This window comes from Hippocampus zosterae, chromosome 2, assembly GCF_025434085.1.
Source record: "Hippocampus zosterae strain Florida chromosome 2, ASM2543408v3, whole genome shotgun sequence".
NCBI classification, from domain to species: domain Eukaryota; kingdom Metazoa; phylum Chordata; class Actinopteri; order Syngnathiformes; family Syngnathidae; genus Hippocampus; species Hippocampus zosterae.
In genome coordinates, this window is record NC_067452.1 from 20,697,775 (window position 1) to 20,713,175 (window position 15,401).

At 44.5% G+C, this 15,401-nt stretch overlaps 1 protein-coding gene across 6 annotated transcripts in view; it reads right to left on the minus strand.

Moving 5' to 3' along the window:
• LOC127595415 (IQ motif and SEC7 domain-containing protein 1-like) overlaps positions 1–15,401 on the minus strand; it is an 83,969-nt gene that overhangs the window by 45,512 nt on the left and 23,056 nt on the right. The window contains exon 1 of one of the 6 annotated variants that reach the window (XM_052056879.1): positions 6,176–6,301. The exons of the other annotated variants lie outside the window; for them this stretch is intronic. Coding sequence (XP_051912839.1) covers positions 6,176–6,255 — 80 coding nt within the window. The 5' untranslated portion in view covers positions 6,256–6,301. Of the gene's footprint in view, positions 1–6,175; positions 6,302–15,401 lie in introns of those variants that run through there. 6 annotated transcript variants of the gene reach the window in all.

Here is a 15,401-nt window from a genome sequence, read left to right on the forward strand (position 1 = left end):
TGGCCACTATGTCTCTGCTGCAGACTGAAAATACAGTCGGAAATATTGTAACCCTTTTGCCTGCTTATACAGCACATTTGAGTACTCCCGTTTTGTAAAAAATAAAAAAAATGATTAGTAGGAACTGCAACGGTGTCAGGCAAGTTTGCAGATTTACACCGACATTCACGCCCACAAACACATTTACATACACACTCAACCTACACACGTATGAATCCAGGGTGACCTATACACACCCACGTATACATGCATAACTACACGCTGATATACATGCTCACACACACATATTCATAAGTACACACTCAAGCATGCATACACACTTTGACCTGACCTGTATTCACACACACACACACACACGTGCGCGCACACACATGTGCACACACACCCACACCCACACCCACACCCACACACACACACACACGCACACACATACATATGGAGAGCAGTGTCTTACCTCAATGTCGACAATGAAGACACCTTCCAATCTCTCTTTCGCTCTCACTTTCTCTCTCTCTCTTGCTCTCTCTCTCTCTTACACACACACACACGCACACACCTGTATTTGTGTCTCCTCCTCTTCCTCTCCCTTTCTCTCTTTGCCCTTCTCTCTCTCCTCCCTCGCGTTGTCTCTCGCTTGGACCACACCCCTGACTCGTATGCTCTCCTTCCTCACTCTATTCCTCTTCGTTCCAGTTTGATGCATCCTCATCCTACTGTGCTTCCTTGCTCCCATCATCTCCTCCGACACTCCCTCCTTCTGGGTTCCCCCCGGCTCCTCCATGCCTCCCTTCTAGACACCCCTCAACCCCCTAGGAGACCCCCCCCCAGCCATCCATCCACGTGTCTGCTTTTCAATTTTTCACTCGCTGCGCACACACACACACACACACACACACACACACACACACACACACACACACACATGTACATAGAGTCAAATGCTAGGATCTAGTTATGGCGTCTTTCTGGTGGAGAACGGTCAAATTTTGTTTAAATGTCAACTTAAAACGCATGGAATCTCAAGAATGGGGCCATACAAACATGAAAGAGAAGAAAACGCGCGCACACACACACACGCACACACACACACACACACACACACACACACACACACACACACCCACACACACACACACACACATGGTAGCATGTGATATCATGAGCTAGCTAGACAGTGTTGGGGCGTCCAATCCCTGTGCGTTGAGCTGACCATATATGAGCTCGACATATAGCAACCATCAATTTCTATTGGTTTCCTGACAGTGGAAGCACAACATCTGTTTAGCGCAATAATGCGCCAGAAATCTAGTTTACCAACTGCCAACTGAGTCTGCAGAAGAAGAACAAGTTTTGTGCTCACATTTCTGTGTTTGATTTGTTATATGGAGAGGAAATGTTATTACAGTGGAACCTCGAGTTCACAGACTAATTGGGCTGAGCGCCGACTATCCCTTAAATTGGAGGCCTGGTGTAAAAAAACACACAATACAGTACAAAATTGTTGTTTGTACTCTTTTCGTGGAAAGTGCAGTGCAAAATTATTATGAATATAATACATTAAGCTTGAAATTGCACTGAAAAAAAATGATGTGTCATCTAAATCCAGATGATTTTATTTTGTGCAGAAACTTGACAAGATAAAATTGAGTTAATTCAACAGAAACTTTTTTCAGTGTATGTGGAAAATGTGTCCAAACTTACCTCACTGGGGATTGGGGGCTTAATGTTGTGCAGCTCGTCGCTTGAACCGCAAAGTTAGTTTTCGTTTTTACTGCTGTGACAATGATACCATAAATAGGGGCCTAATTAAAAAAAATAAAAACAACAACAACTGCATACAAAAATACAGTTTTCAAGGGACGCATACTCTATGACTTTACGAGAACTTGCTCCAATACCTTTGATGGGATTATCGCTCTTGGCAAAATGGCTACTACACTGGCAGATAGTTAGCCTGCTCCAGTCCAGTGGACCCCAACCACTGAGCCGCGGTCCACTTTGGACCGGGCTGCGGCTGACAGATGAAACGATTTATAAAAAACAAAAACAAAAACAACAACAAAAAAAACCTTCAATTTATTTTTTAATCTGTGGCTGAAAAATATATCTTTTTAAAAAGTGCAATTGTTCCATCCGTCTATGACGGACTTTTGACTTATGTCAAGATGCTAATTGTCTCACTCGCGTAATGCTAATATTAAAACCAGAAGCTAGAAAAATGATTAGAAATAAAACAGACCACACATGTAGCCCGCTCTGCACAGTATATTGTGAGTGGGTCTTGATCTATTCTAGCGTAATGGTGAGTTATAAATAATTTCATGCACTTGCAGTTGTTTGGTGGTGCCTTATTATGTTTGTGCCTTTCAGGAGAAAGCAGCTGCTATACTGTAGTTAGATAAAAATGTGGCTTCACGTTTAATGTTATATCAACAAAACGGTGTGGTATCTGCTGCGGTGCCATAGTGATCATATTAAAGTGTTTGTTACCTTTGTTATGGTATTGGTGCTGCTAGTAAATTTACAGAAAAAATGCAGATTGGATTCATGTACGTTTATGTTGTTGCATCATTTTATGAATCAGAATACAAAAACCCCTCCGTGAGTCGTCACCTTACCGTGGTGGAGGGGTTTGTGTGTCCCAATGATCCTAGAAGCTAAGTTGTCTGGGGCTTTATGCCCCTGGCAGGGTCACCCATGGCAAACAGGTTATAGATGAGGGGCCAGACAAAGCACGGCTCAAAAGACCCCAATGATGATAAAAATAAATGGATCTAGGTTTCCCTTGCCCGGACGCGGGTCACCGGGGCCCCCCTCTGGAGCCAAGCCTGGAGGTGGGGCTCGTTGGCAGGCGCCTGGTGGCCGGGCTTACACCCATGGGGCCCAGCCGGGCACAGCCCGAAGAGGCAACGTGGTTCCCCCTTCCCATGGGCTCACCACCCATGAGAGGGGCCAAAGGGGTCGGGTGCAATGTGAGCTGGGCGGCAGCCAAAGGCGGGGGACCCTGGCGGTCCGATCCTCGGCTGCAGAAGCTAGCTCTTGGGACATGGAATGTCACCTCTCTGGCAGGGAAGGAGCCCGAGCTGGTGTGTGAGGCAGAGAATTTCCGACTGGATATAGTCGGACTTTCCTCCACACACATCCTGGGTTCTGGTACCAGTTCTCTCGAGAGGGGTTGGACTCTCTTCCACTCTGGAGTTGTTCACGGTGAGAGGCGCAGAGCAGGTGTGGGCATACTCATTGCCCCCCGTCTCAGTTCCTGTACATTGGGGTTCACACCGGTAGACGAGAGGGTTGCCTCCCTCCGCCTTCGGGTGGGTGGACGGGTCCTGACTGTTGTTTGTGCATATGCACCAAACAGCAGCTCAGCATACCCACCCTTTTTGGAGTCCCTGGAGGGTGTGCTGGAGAGTACTCCTGCTGGGGACTCCATTGTTCTGCTGGGGGACTTCAATGCTCACGTGGGCAATGACAGTGATACCTGGAGGGGCGTGATTGGGAGGAACGGCCCCCCCGATCAAAACCCGAGTGGTGTTTTGTTATTGGACTTCTGTGCTCGTCACGGATTGTCCATAACGAACACCTTGTTCAAACATAAGGGTGTCCATATGTGCACTTGGCACCAGGACACCCTAGGCCGCAGTTCAATGATCGACTTTGTAGTTGTATCATCGGATTTGCGGCCGCATGTTCTGGACACTCGGGTGAAGAGAGGGGCGGAGCTGTCAACTGATCACCACCTGGTGGTGAGTAGGCTCCGATGGTGGGGGAAGTTGCCGGTCCGTCCTGGCAGACCCAAACGTATAGTGAGTGTTTGTTGGGAGCGTCTGGCGGAATCCCCTGTCAGAAGGAGTTTCAACTCCCACCTCCGACAGAGCTTTTCCCATGTTCCGGGGGAGGCGGGGGACATTGAGTCCGAGTGGACCATGTTCCGTGCCTCTATTGTTGAGGCGGCCAATCTGAGTTGTGGCCGTAAGGTGGTTGGTGCCTGTCGTGGCGGCAATCCCCGTACTCGCTGGTGGACACCAGCAGTAAGGGATGCCGTCAAGCTGAAGAAGGAGTCCTATCGAGCCTTTATGGCCTGTGGGACCCCAGAGGCAGCTGACGGGTATCGACTGGCCAAGCGGACCGCAGCTTCGGTGGTCGCCGAGGCAAAAACCCGAGCGTGGGAGGAGTTCGGTGAGGCCATGGAAGCCGACTTCCGGACGGCTTCGAGGAAATTCTGGTCCACCATCCGACGTCTCAGGAGGGGGAAGCAGTGCACCACTAACACTGTGTACAGTGGGGATGGGGCGCTGCTAACTTCGACTCGGGACGTTGTGAACCGGTGGGCAGAGTACTTCGAAGACCTCCTCAACTCCACCAACACGCCTTCCTTGGAGGAAGCAGAGCCTGGGGACTCTGAGGTGGGTTCTCCTATCTCTGTGGTTGAAGTCACCGATGTGGTTAAAAAGCTCCTCGGTGGCAAAGCCCCAGGGGTGGATGAGATCCGCCCGGAGTTCCTCAAGGCTCTGGATGTTGTGGGGCTGTCCTGGTTGACACGCCTCTGCAACATCGCGTGGTCAACAGGGAGAGTGCCTCTGGATTGGCAGACCGGGGTGGTAGTCCCTCTTTTTAAAAAGGGGGACCGGAGGGTGTGTTCCAACTACAGAGGGATCACACTCCTCAGCCTCCCTGGTAAGGTCTATTCAGGGGTGCTGGAGAGGAGGGTCCGTCAGGAAGTCGAGCCTCAGATTGAGGAGGAGCAGTGTGGTTTTCGTCCCGGCCGTGGAACAGTGGACCAGCTCTACACCCTTAGCAGGGTCCTTGAGGGTATGTGGGAATTCGCCCAACCAGTCTACATGTGTTTTGTGGACTTGGAGAAGGCGTTTGACCGTGTCCCTCGGGGAGTTTTGTGGGGGGTGCTTTGTGGGTATGGGGTACCGAACCCCCTGATACGGGCTGTTCGGTCACTATACCACCGATGTCAGAGTTTGGTTCGCATTGCCGGCAGTAAGTCGGAATCGTTTCCAGTGGCGGTAGGACTCCGCCAAGGCTGCCCTTTGTCGCCGATTCTGTTCATAACCTTTATGGACAGAATTTCTAGGCGCAGCCGAAGCGTTGAGGGGGTCCGTTTTGGGGGCCTCAGTATTACATCCCTGCTTTTTGCAGATGATGTGGTGCTGTTGGCTCCTTCAAACGGGGCTCTCCAACTCTCACTGGAGCGTTTCGCAGCCGAGTGTGAAGCGGTTGGGATGAAAATCAGCACCTCCAAATCTGAAACCATGGTCCTCAGTCGGAAAAGGGTGGAGTGCCCCCTCCGGGTCGGGGAGGAGATCTTACCCCAAGTGGAGGAGTTCAAGTATCTTGGGGTCTTGTTCACGAGTGGGGGTAGGAGGGAGCGGGAGATCGACAGGCGGATCGGTGCAGCGTCTGCTGTGATGCGGACGTTGTATCGGTCTGTCGTGGTGAAGAAGGAGCTGAGCCAAAGAGCGAAGCTCTCAATTTACCGGTCGATCTACGTCCCAACCCTCACCTATGGTCACGAGCTATGGGTCGTGACCGAAAGAACGAGATCCCAGATACAAGTGGCTGAAATGAGTTTTCTCCGCAGGGTGTCCGGGCTCTCCCTTAGAGATAAGGTGAGAAGCTCAGTCATCCGGGAGGGGCTCAGAGTCGAGCCGCTTCTCCTCCACATCGAGAGGAGCCAGATGAGGTGGCTTGGGCATCTGATTCGGATGCCTCCTGTGCGCCTCCCCGGTGAGGTGTTCCGGTCATGTCCCACCGGGAGGAGACCCCAAGGAAGACCCAGGACACGCTGGAGAGACTATGTCACCCAGCTTGCCTGGGAACGACTCGGAACCCCCGGGGAGAGTTGGAAGAAGTAGCTAGGGAGAGGGAAGTCTGGGCTTCCCTGCTAAAGCTGTTGCCCCCGCGACCCGGCCCCGGATAAGCGGTAGATGATGGATGGATGATGGATGGATGGAGAATACAAAAAGAAAATGTGGGTCTTATTTGGGGAGAGGTGGACCAGATTAAATGCATTTCCCTTCATTTCAATAAGGAAATATGATTTGAGTCACAAATGTGCTCATGCAATGAATTCATTAAACACATATCGCAGGGTACCCTTCCCCACACACAACCTTAGCTGGTAAGAACTCCAGCTCCCCTCACCACTTTAATGAGGACCTACCTGTGTAAGGGGGACCAAGATCCGGTGGAGCGTAGACAAAATGAAGGGCAAAGCTGGCAGACGCCTGAAATGCAAAACATCCCAGGAATCCCCGCTGGCACGTTCGGGTCAGTCTAGATTTCACATTCATAAATGTCAGCAGAGGTCCTTCAAGGAAATTCCAGATGCAGGGAAATTAATCAGGGGCACATAGGCTGGTTGTCACAACCCTATGGAGCAGTCACATGTCGGAGTCTACTGGAATGCGAAGATGCTCTCTCCACATAAACCAAGAAACTCGGTGTGGGGGTGGGAATATGTAAATGAACCCCACTTTTACATCCCAGTCTGGCAACATTGAGAAGGGCTCGCTCACAAACACGTTTTGTGAAATAGGCAGAGTAACATGCTGTTTTTCCCCATTCAAAAATCATAGCGCAACAATTGACTTCTTTAAAAGATGGAAGGTTAATATTTGTTGTAATTTTTTAAAAAGAAGACAAAGTTTCCTTTCCACAATTTACAAGAATTAATTAGTATATTTCCTTTATTAGAGAAGGATTACTTTTCCGTTGTTAGATTCATCTCTGATTTCATCCATCTGAGAAACAGTTTTTGATGTCCGCTCAGTGCTGCTGTTTGGTTAGCAACACACCTATTGAGAAAAAAAAGCTTTATTTTCTTTTGAAAATTGAAATTGAAATTTAAAAAAATTTCTAAACAAAGACTTTCCAAAAAAGTCAAGGTATTACAAGAGTTGTTTTAGCTTTTTTAAAAGTCATGTGTGTTTTTAGAAGTCCTAATCTTGGAAATATTTTTGTCAGAATTATTTTCAGAATACTACAGAAATATGCATTTTATTTGATTTCACAAAAGTCACATTTTTGGGATTATTTTATTTCATTTTGTCTCTTATCATAATCATCTCCCAAGCCGCTTAGATGGCACACTGATATCCATCTGTGAGACTGTTAACATGCCTTGCTCAGTTCTGCAGTTTGGGTTAGCAACGGGGTTGTTGCAACAAACTGTGATTTGAGGATGAGAGCAGCTACGACTTGAAACAAAAAATAGGGATGTAATAGTCCTCCTGCTCTTTGTGGTACTCCCTGTTCCAGGCAGTACTTCCTAATCCAAGTGGTATTTGCCCTTGCAGGTGTTCGAATCCAGACGCTACTTCCTGTCCCGGGTGGTATTTCCCAATTCAGGAGCCATTTCATGTCCCAGCAGTCCTAATCCAGGTGGTACATTCTTTTAAAAGTGGTACTGCTTAGGTGGTACCTCCTGTTCTAAATCCAAGTCCACTTCCTACTTCCTACCGTTTGTTCTTTGTCCTGTTCCAGGTGGTCCCTCCAAATTCTGGTGGTTCTTCCTGCACCGTTTCATAAAATAAAATCTATCTGGTACTTCTGTTCCAATTTGTACCTCCAAATCCAAGTTCCACATCCTGGTGCTTCTTTTAAATGCCAGTGGTACTTTCTGTTATATGTTGTACTTCCTTTTCCAGATGGTATTTATTCAGCCAGGAGCTTCTTCCTGTTTGAGGTGTTCAGATCCATCTTCTGGCTCTTAGTGGTACTTTTTCTTCTTGGTATTGCTTTATTCTCCAGATGGTACTTCATGTTTCTGGTAGCATTTTCTTTTTCAGGTGGCACATTCCAATCCAGGTGCTACTTCTTGATCAGGTGGCACATCTATCTGTACTTCTTGCTCACGGTGGACATTCTCTTGCGTCGAGGTTGCAGACATGTGAATTTGCAGTTTGGTTGTTTCTGCAGAGTGCCACTCTTCCTTCTGTCACCCACCAAACCCGCTAAGACTTTAATCCAATTATCCAGCACCGTGCCTCCTTCCAGTCGATTTATTTAGACTGAGATTGAATAAAGGTGGTACTTCTTGTTCCAGGCTATACTTTCTAATCTAGGTGGTACTTAATTTTCCTAACGGAATCTCCTAGTCTAAGTGGTGTTCACTAATTCATGTGGTGATTCCTGTTCGAAGTAGGACTTCCTGTTTCTGGTTTTGCTTTCAAATTGAGGCAGTACTTCTGAATCCAGGTACTTGCTGTTCAAAATGGCATTTACTAAATTATTTCTTGTTCAAAGGTGGTAGGTCTTGTTTCTGGCAGCACTTTCAAGTGGAGACAGTACTTTGCGTTCCCAGCAGTAGTTCCTTTTCCAAGTGGTACTTGCTAATCCACAATGGATTTCCTGCTCCATCTGGGACTTCCTCTCAAAGTGTTATTTAATTAACACTTTGACAGGTAACACTTCCCATTCCATGTTTTCTAAAACAGAAGCTATTTCCAATTTTTCAAATTCAGTTGCTATTTCCTACTCCAGGCAAAATGTGACAGATATTTTCTGTTCAAAGCAGTACTTCCTAATTTAGCCAGGTGGTATTGTCTGTGGTACATTCAAATCCATCTGATACTTCCTGTTTGAGAGAATGTTTTGTTTTCCAGGTATTAATTCCTGTTTAGTGGTAATTTCCTAATCAATTAGCAATTGCTACAGTTGCTGCTCATTTGTCTTTAAACTACATTTGCATTCCCAATTGTTTGCGAGTTGAGTTTGGGTAGTGTTGCAGGGACAGGTGCGTATGTGTATGTACGTGTTACATTTCCATGGGAACAAGCAAAGGCGTGTGAGTGCTAATAACATGTGATTCATTAAAGCAATTTCATTTCATTCATTTCTTCATAACTTTAATCTCAGACTCCACCATCATCCTCGTCTTCATTCCATGGATCTTCATCAGACACAATGTTCACTGACATTCTGCATGTTTTCATTCCATTATACTGGACTGCTTTTAAAATAATATAATAATACTATGTTATAGCATCCAAGGTCACATTCGCTTCAAATAATTAAAAAAAATATTGACATGATCAGGACACCCAGAGAATCAGAAAAACAACTAACGTGACTGTTTACGTGTGTGTGTGTGTGTGTGTGTGTGTGTGTGCATGTTGCTGCAGCAGTAGGTACAGTGATGTCGGCTCTTGCCCTGGTAACAGAAGCCCTAAAGCAGGGGTGCCCAACCAATCCATCGTGATGGGCCAGTAGCCTGTGAACTGGTCCCAAGTAGATCGTGGGTTCTAGAGGAAAATAGATTTTAAAAAATGTTTCTGTTTGCATGTTATTCATCTTCTGTCTTTTTGTGTTAGTGCACACTGCACCCTGAGCATTCTCTCATTTTCACCTTCACCAAAAAAACATTTAAAAAAATAAAATAATACAACAAAGCAGGCCACCTTTAATCTAAGGCGGCGCGTGACCTGCATCACCGGAAGTTGTCAGCAGTCTGCACTTGCCCCTTGCGATTAGAGCTGTTGCCATATATCTTTTCAATTTTTATTAATCTCATTCAAAGTTTGTTTCATGTACAATTCACTGATGGCACTGGCAAAGAATGGGAATCGAAAGTGCCAGGAGAAAAAAATGTAAAACTGTACACGTAAGCTACGATTGTGACATTGTTGCACTGAAGACGCTGCCAAAGTGCGTCCCATGCCACCGCGTCAGGTCTCGACTAAGGTTCCTTTTTACAAACTCATGAGTTCTTGTGCCTACTTTTTTTCTGTTTTGTTAGTGTTCTGGGACGTTATGGCTGTTGTTCATCAAAGCGTGCGAGTTTGTATGCGTCCACGTACGATAGCGGTTCGATCACGGGAGGTCGTTTGCTTGAACAGTCGACCTTCGGTCAAAAACGGTTGGGCACCCCTGACCTAGACAATGTAAGCGAAATAATAATAATTACAATAACCATAATAAACGGGAAAAATAAAACACCTCACTTTTTTGGAGGGCGGGGAGGGAGCTTCAATGGTTATTTCAAAAATATATCATCCTGGATGAGTTAGTGCAGTCTTCTTCCTCTCCTATCTCTTCTCTGGATCACAACGATGAGCAATATAATGAGCAGATGCTAAGGACGTTATAGCACATATTTTTCTCGCCTGTGCAAATTTGAGTATGTCACCAAAATCGACATCTATGCTTCCTCATTAAACTGTCTAATGGACTAAAGCTTTTCAGATGTCACGTCATGTTATTTGACACAATGGTGCTGTGGGTCAAAATTGGTGCATCTGAGCCATCATTTTACTGCACGCGGTGACACTGCATTCTACAATCACACAGATCGTTGTCCAAACATTGTCACCGCCAGTGTCTGGTGAGAACGACAATTGCTTTCAACATACTAAAGGATGGGATAAATGAGTGCTAGGTGTTCTTTGGGTTCTGTTGCTCCCTCACAAATTGCTCTTGGTTGGCCTCTGATACGAAATAATAAGTGGGATATTCTGCCTTGAAGGCGGCCCGGTGCTCCACTGGTTAACGTGTTGACCTCTCAGTGCAGAGATACCGAGTTCAATTCCAACTCCGGCCTTCTTGTGTGGAGTTTGCATGTTCTCCACGTGCCTGCGTGGGTTTTCTCCGAGTACTCCGGTTTCCTCCTACATTCCAAAAACATGCATCGTAGGCTGACTGAACACTCTAAATTGTCCGTAGGTGTGAGTGTGAGCGTGGATAGTGGTTCGTCTCTTTGTGCCCTGCAATTGGCTGGCACCCGGTTCAGGATGTCCCCTGCCTACTGCCCCAAGACAGCTGGGATAGGCTACAGCACCCCCCGCGACCCTTGTGAGGATAAGCGGATCGGATAATGGATGGATGGATGGATGGATTTTGTCCACAACAGACAATTCAACGCGGGTTAACTTTTACGCACAACCCAGCGAGGCGAGAATTGCCAGAATTGTCTGCGTTTTCACACAACAACATGGAATCAGACTGTGACAATATCAAAGGGGCTGAAATAAGTCATTCCTGCCCTACGCAGATTTTCAAAATATGCTAGAAATTGAACATGGCTTTACATGCATTATTAAAAGATAGTATGTTAGCATACAACACATTCATTCATTCATTCATCTTCCGTACCGCTTGATCCTCACTAGGGTCGCGGGGGGTGCTGGAGCCCATCCCAGCCGTCTCCGGGCAGTAGGCGGGGGACACCCTGAATCGGTTGCCAGCCAATCGCAGGGCACACATAGACGAACAACCATCCACGTTCACACTCACACCTAGGGACAATTCAGAGTGTTCAATCAGCCTGCCACGCATGTTTTTGGAATGTGGGAGGAAACCGGAGCACCCGGAGAAAACCCACGCAGGCCCGGGGAGAACATGCAAACTCCACACAGGGAGGCCGGAGCTGGAATCGAACCCGGTACCTCCGCACTGTGAAGCCGACGTGCTAACCACTGGACTACCAGGCCGCCGCCAATGAATATCTATTGACAATGAATTGTGGTGGCTGTGGCTGTGATATCATTATCAATAAATGATCAATCGTAATAATAATCCTTGAGTGTTTTATTTTTACTATCATTGTCATGCTAGCTACCTCGCTAGCTTGTGTTAGCACCCGTCAATCTTTTGCTGGTCCCAAACAACAAAGGTCCATTTTGGTGATATTGCGACATTAGAGTGACAACTTAGAGAGCAAAAGTCATTTGGCTATAGAACTACTAGCTACTAGCCAAGTAATGCTAACAGAAAGATTGCTTGCTGGAATATTATACTATAAAATTTGAATTATATAAAGATAATATTAGTAATAATAATAATGACGATGATGATGCAACAATTATTTTATTCAATCGTCACGCTGATTGTCACTATCTTATTCATGGCAATGTATATGTGACATCATTTAATTTAAAATGTCTAATATTGGAATATTTTCCCCTACAAGAGTAAGACTAACATCATTGTGTTGGTTGCAGCATGTCTCCATTTGGCTCTAGTGCAATAATAGTAGAAATGTCATATTTTAGACAGTAGAAGTGGGTGATGTTAACAATGGCTCATTTGCATCAGGCAGAAAAGCTCTTCAAGGAGAGTGATTATAAGCAGATCAGTGGCGGATCTTCAGGGCCAGCAAGGCCTTTTCTGCTGGCCTAAACATTCATACAAATGTTATTTTATTTTCATAAATATGTAAACAAAATTATTCTCTGTATTCTTTACGTCATATTATTTCCACTTAGTCGAGTGGCGTTCAATGTTATTTTACCACTCGATAAATAACACATTTATTATGGTAGAGATTTTAACCAATCATATTTCAGATAGCTTGTGTTGCCAGGTAAATTAAACTTGCTCGGGGCCTTCAGATTAAACGGAGCAGGCCCCTGTGCGCTGTAAATGAACGGGCACCGTCAGGTTGCACTAGCCAATCAGATAACGAGTTTGCGCATCGGAGCCAGCTAGAATGCCTTACGTCAAGACTGGACGTGCACGTTCGGTGATTGGATTAGCGCCTCCTAGAGGGAGCTATTACTGCATTTTAACCCAAAATGGCCGAATAAGAAGACGTTGATCTGGTTGCAGAACTACTTTCCACACAATTTTCAAGACGGACCTGCCACGAAAAGCTGGATATTGTGCTAAGATGTCGCCCAACTCCTGCGCTAGCTAGCCTGTCCCAGCAAGGAAAAGGGTTTGTCCGTCATTTTCAGACGAGCAATTATGAACGGTACCCGTGGCTCACAGCCACTCTGCAAATTGTACTGCTGGGAATGCCGATTTCTTGCAACGGACCGATTTGGTGTTTGGAGCCATGCTGGATTTACCCATTAAAGTTGTTTTACCAAGGCAACTAGGAAACATCAGAGCACGGCTGGGCACTTACAAACTACGGTGCGTTTAAAAACGTTTGGGGACACTCGCGTAGATGTGCAGCTCAGTGAACAGGCACTACATTGGTGAGTAAATGAATTTTATTTTAACATTTCTTCTTGTCATTTTATTTCGTTAGTATTAAATTAATGGTAACGAAATAAAATGACAAAGATATACAAAAATGTATCAAATAAATCTGCTCACCTGCAATTTATAATGGCGCATTGTAGTCACCTTCGTGCACGAATGTTCGTTCAATCTCAGCTGCTCAACATTTTCAGGTATTTGCTGTTGTATCGCCGATTTTCAAAATACAAATGATCTGTTTACTTTATTTTCAAAGAATAGTTTGTTTTGTTATTGTTTGGTTGGTGTCTTATATGAAACTGCGACATTGCACAATTTATTGGACAGACTTGTTTATGATCACACAGCGTAATTTGGGTGGCATTTTATTGAGTATTTTTTAAATCTTTTTATTTTTGACAATATCTGTAAATTTTGTTTCCTGCTCTTAATTGTGAATGCATACTTGATGATTTTAAATGCTCCTGAAATTAGGTGCTGCTTGACGAGCCTATACTGTATTGTGTTAATGTACAGTATGTGACGTCATTGAAGGCCGAAGGTTGAAATGCACGGCCCGCCACTGAAGCAGATGTTAATTAATCATAAAAATAATGTCAAAGAGCCTTTAATAAAAGAGCAGCGAACTATTCTCACAAATTGTGGAAACATTGCACAATACGTCTCCGAACATCAACTCCCAGGAAAATCAAAAGCTAACGATTGAAATGTTACTTCTCTGCGCACACTGTCCTGTATGTTGGTGGTCGTTGCTGTACCCCTGAAAGCCTGTAGATGGGCGTAAAGGTTCAAACATACAATAAAATTGTAAGCCCACAAAAGATCTTATTTTAAGAATATTTTTGTGTTCGCATGTTCGCAGTTAGGCTTTGGACGGCAGCCTGATGAACACGCTGATGAACACACACATAAGCACACATGACAACATTACTTGAAATCAGAGGTGGGTAAACCTTTGTTCGAAGGACACAATTTGTAGAGCAGAGATTTATACATATATACACTTATATACATATATACACATACTGTGTATACATATATACATGTACATACATATATAGAGACATACAGTACAAACATGTATGTATACTTGTAGACATTTATATATAGAAAATATTGTATATACATATATACAGTACAGTATCTATTTGTGTGTGTGTATATATACACATACCACCATTTAGTTTGATATTTTATAACATGTATAATTAGTTTAATATTAATTAATTAAACAATTGTATTATGTTAAATAAAAAATGTTAAGTGTTTATGTGCAATTGCTTATGTTACTATTTTTTCAATTATTTGCAATAAAGCAACTATGCAATTACGGTATTATATGAAATAATTGAATAAAATGATTCTAATGAACCAGTTTTAGAAGAAAAATATGACTATATTAATGCAACAAATGTTACATGACTTTTGATAAATGCTTGGTGGGCTGGATCAGAAAACATAGGCCATATGTGGTCTGAGAGTCAGAGTTTGTTTTAAATACAAAAAGCCAAATGAGGCTAAGCTGAGATAAGGATACCCATCTCTTCTGTAATTTTACGATTTGAGTTAACGAGTTATCGGTATTACTATTACAATCAATGCTACTTCAGCTAATTATCATTTCTGAAATTATTATAAACATTTAATGATGTAATGTAGGTCATAACAACCCACAATTCACTAGCGTCAACAAGCAGTCCATGAAATTAGCATTACGCCAAACATAGCGTTCTAAGGCCTCTGTTGTATTTGTTTCATTTGACTTGCGTCCTATTTATGTCATGGTTATCTAATGTCATGTATCCTATCAGGTGTCATGTGACACATCACACTTCAATGTACTGAAAAACACAAATCCAACACAGAAGATGGAAATATTCGTTCAAGAAGAGAGCAGCATGATAACATGAACGTATTGCAAATTGTAAATGTTCCTCCACTTGTTGCCCGCTTTCATGATGCTTGCAGATGACATTGTGATCTGCAAGCATTATGGACCATGTGGATTGCCATCTAAACCTATCCTAAACTCAGCCTATCCATAACTGTTGCAAAGAGGAAGGGACTCAGAGTGGATCCCTGATGCAGTCCCATCTACACCTTTAGCTCCTCTGTCACACCTCGCCACTGTTCTACTGCCTACTACATGTCCTGTACTATTACAACATACTTCTTTGCCAATCCAGTCTTCTTCATGCAGTTCCACAGTTCCCCTCTGGGTATCCTTTCATAGGCTTTCTAGTGATCTACAAAGACACTCACTATGCAGCTCCTTCCGACCTTCTCTTTACTTCTCCATCAACATTCTCAAGGCAAATAATGCATCTGTGTTACACTTCCTTGGCATGAAACCATCCCGACGCTTACAAATACCGACTTTTGTCCAGAGTCTGGAGTCCCCTACCGCTTCCCAAACAATAATTGTGTGGTTTATCAACTGTGCCCATCTATAGTTCCCAGAACTC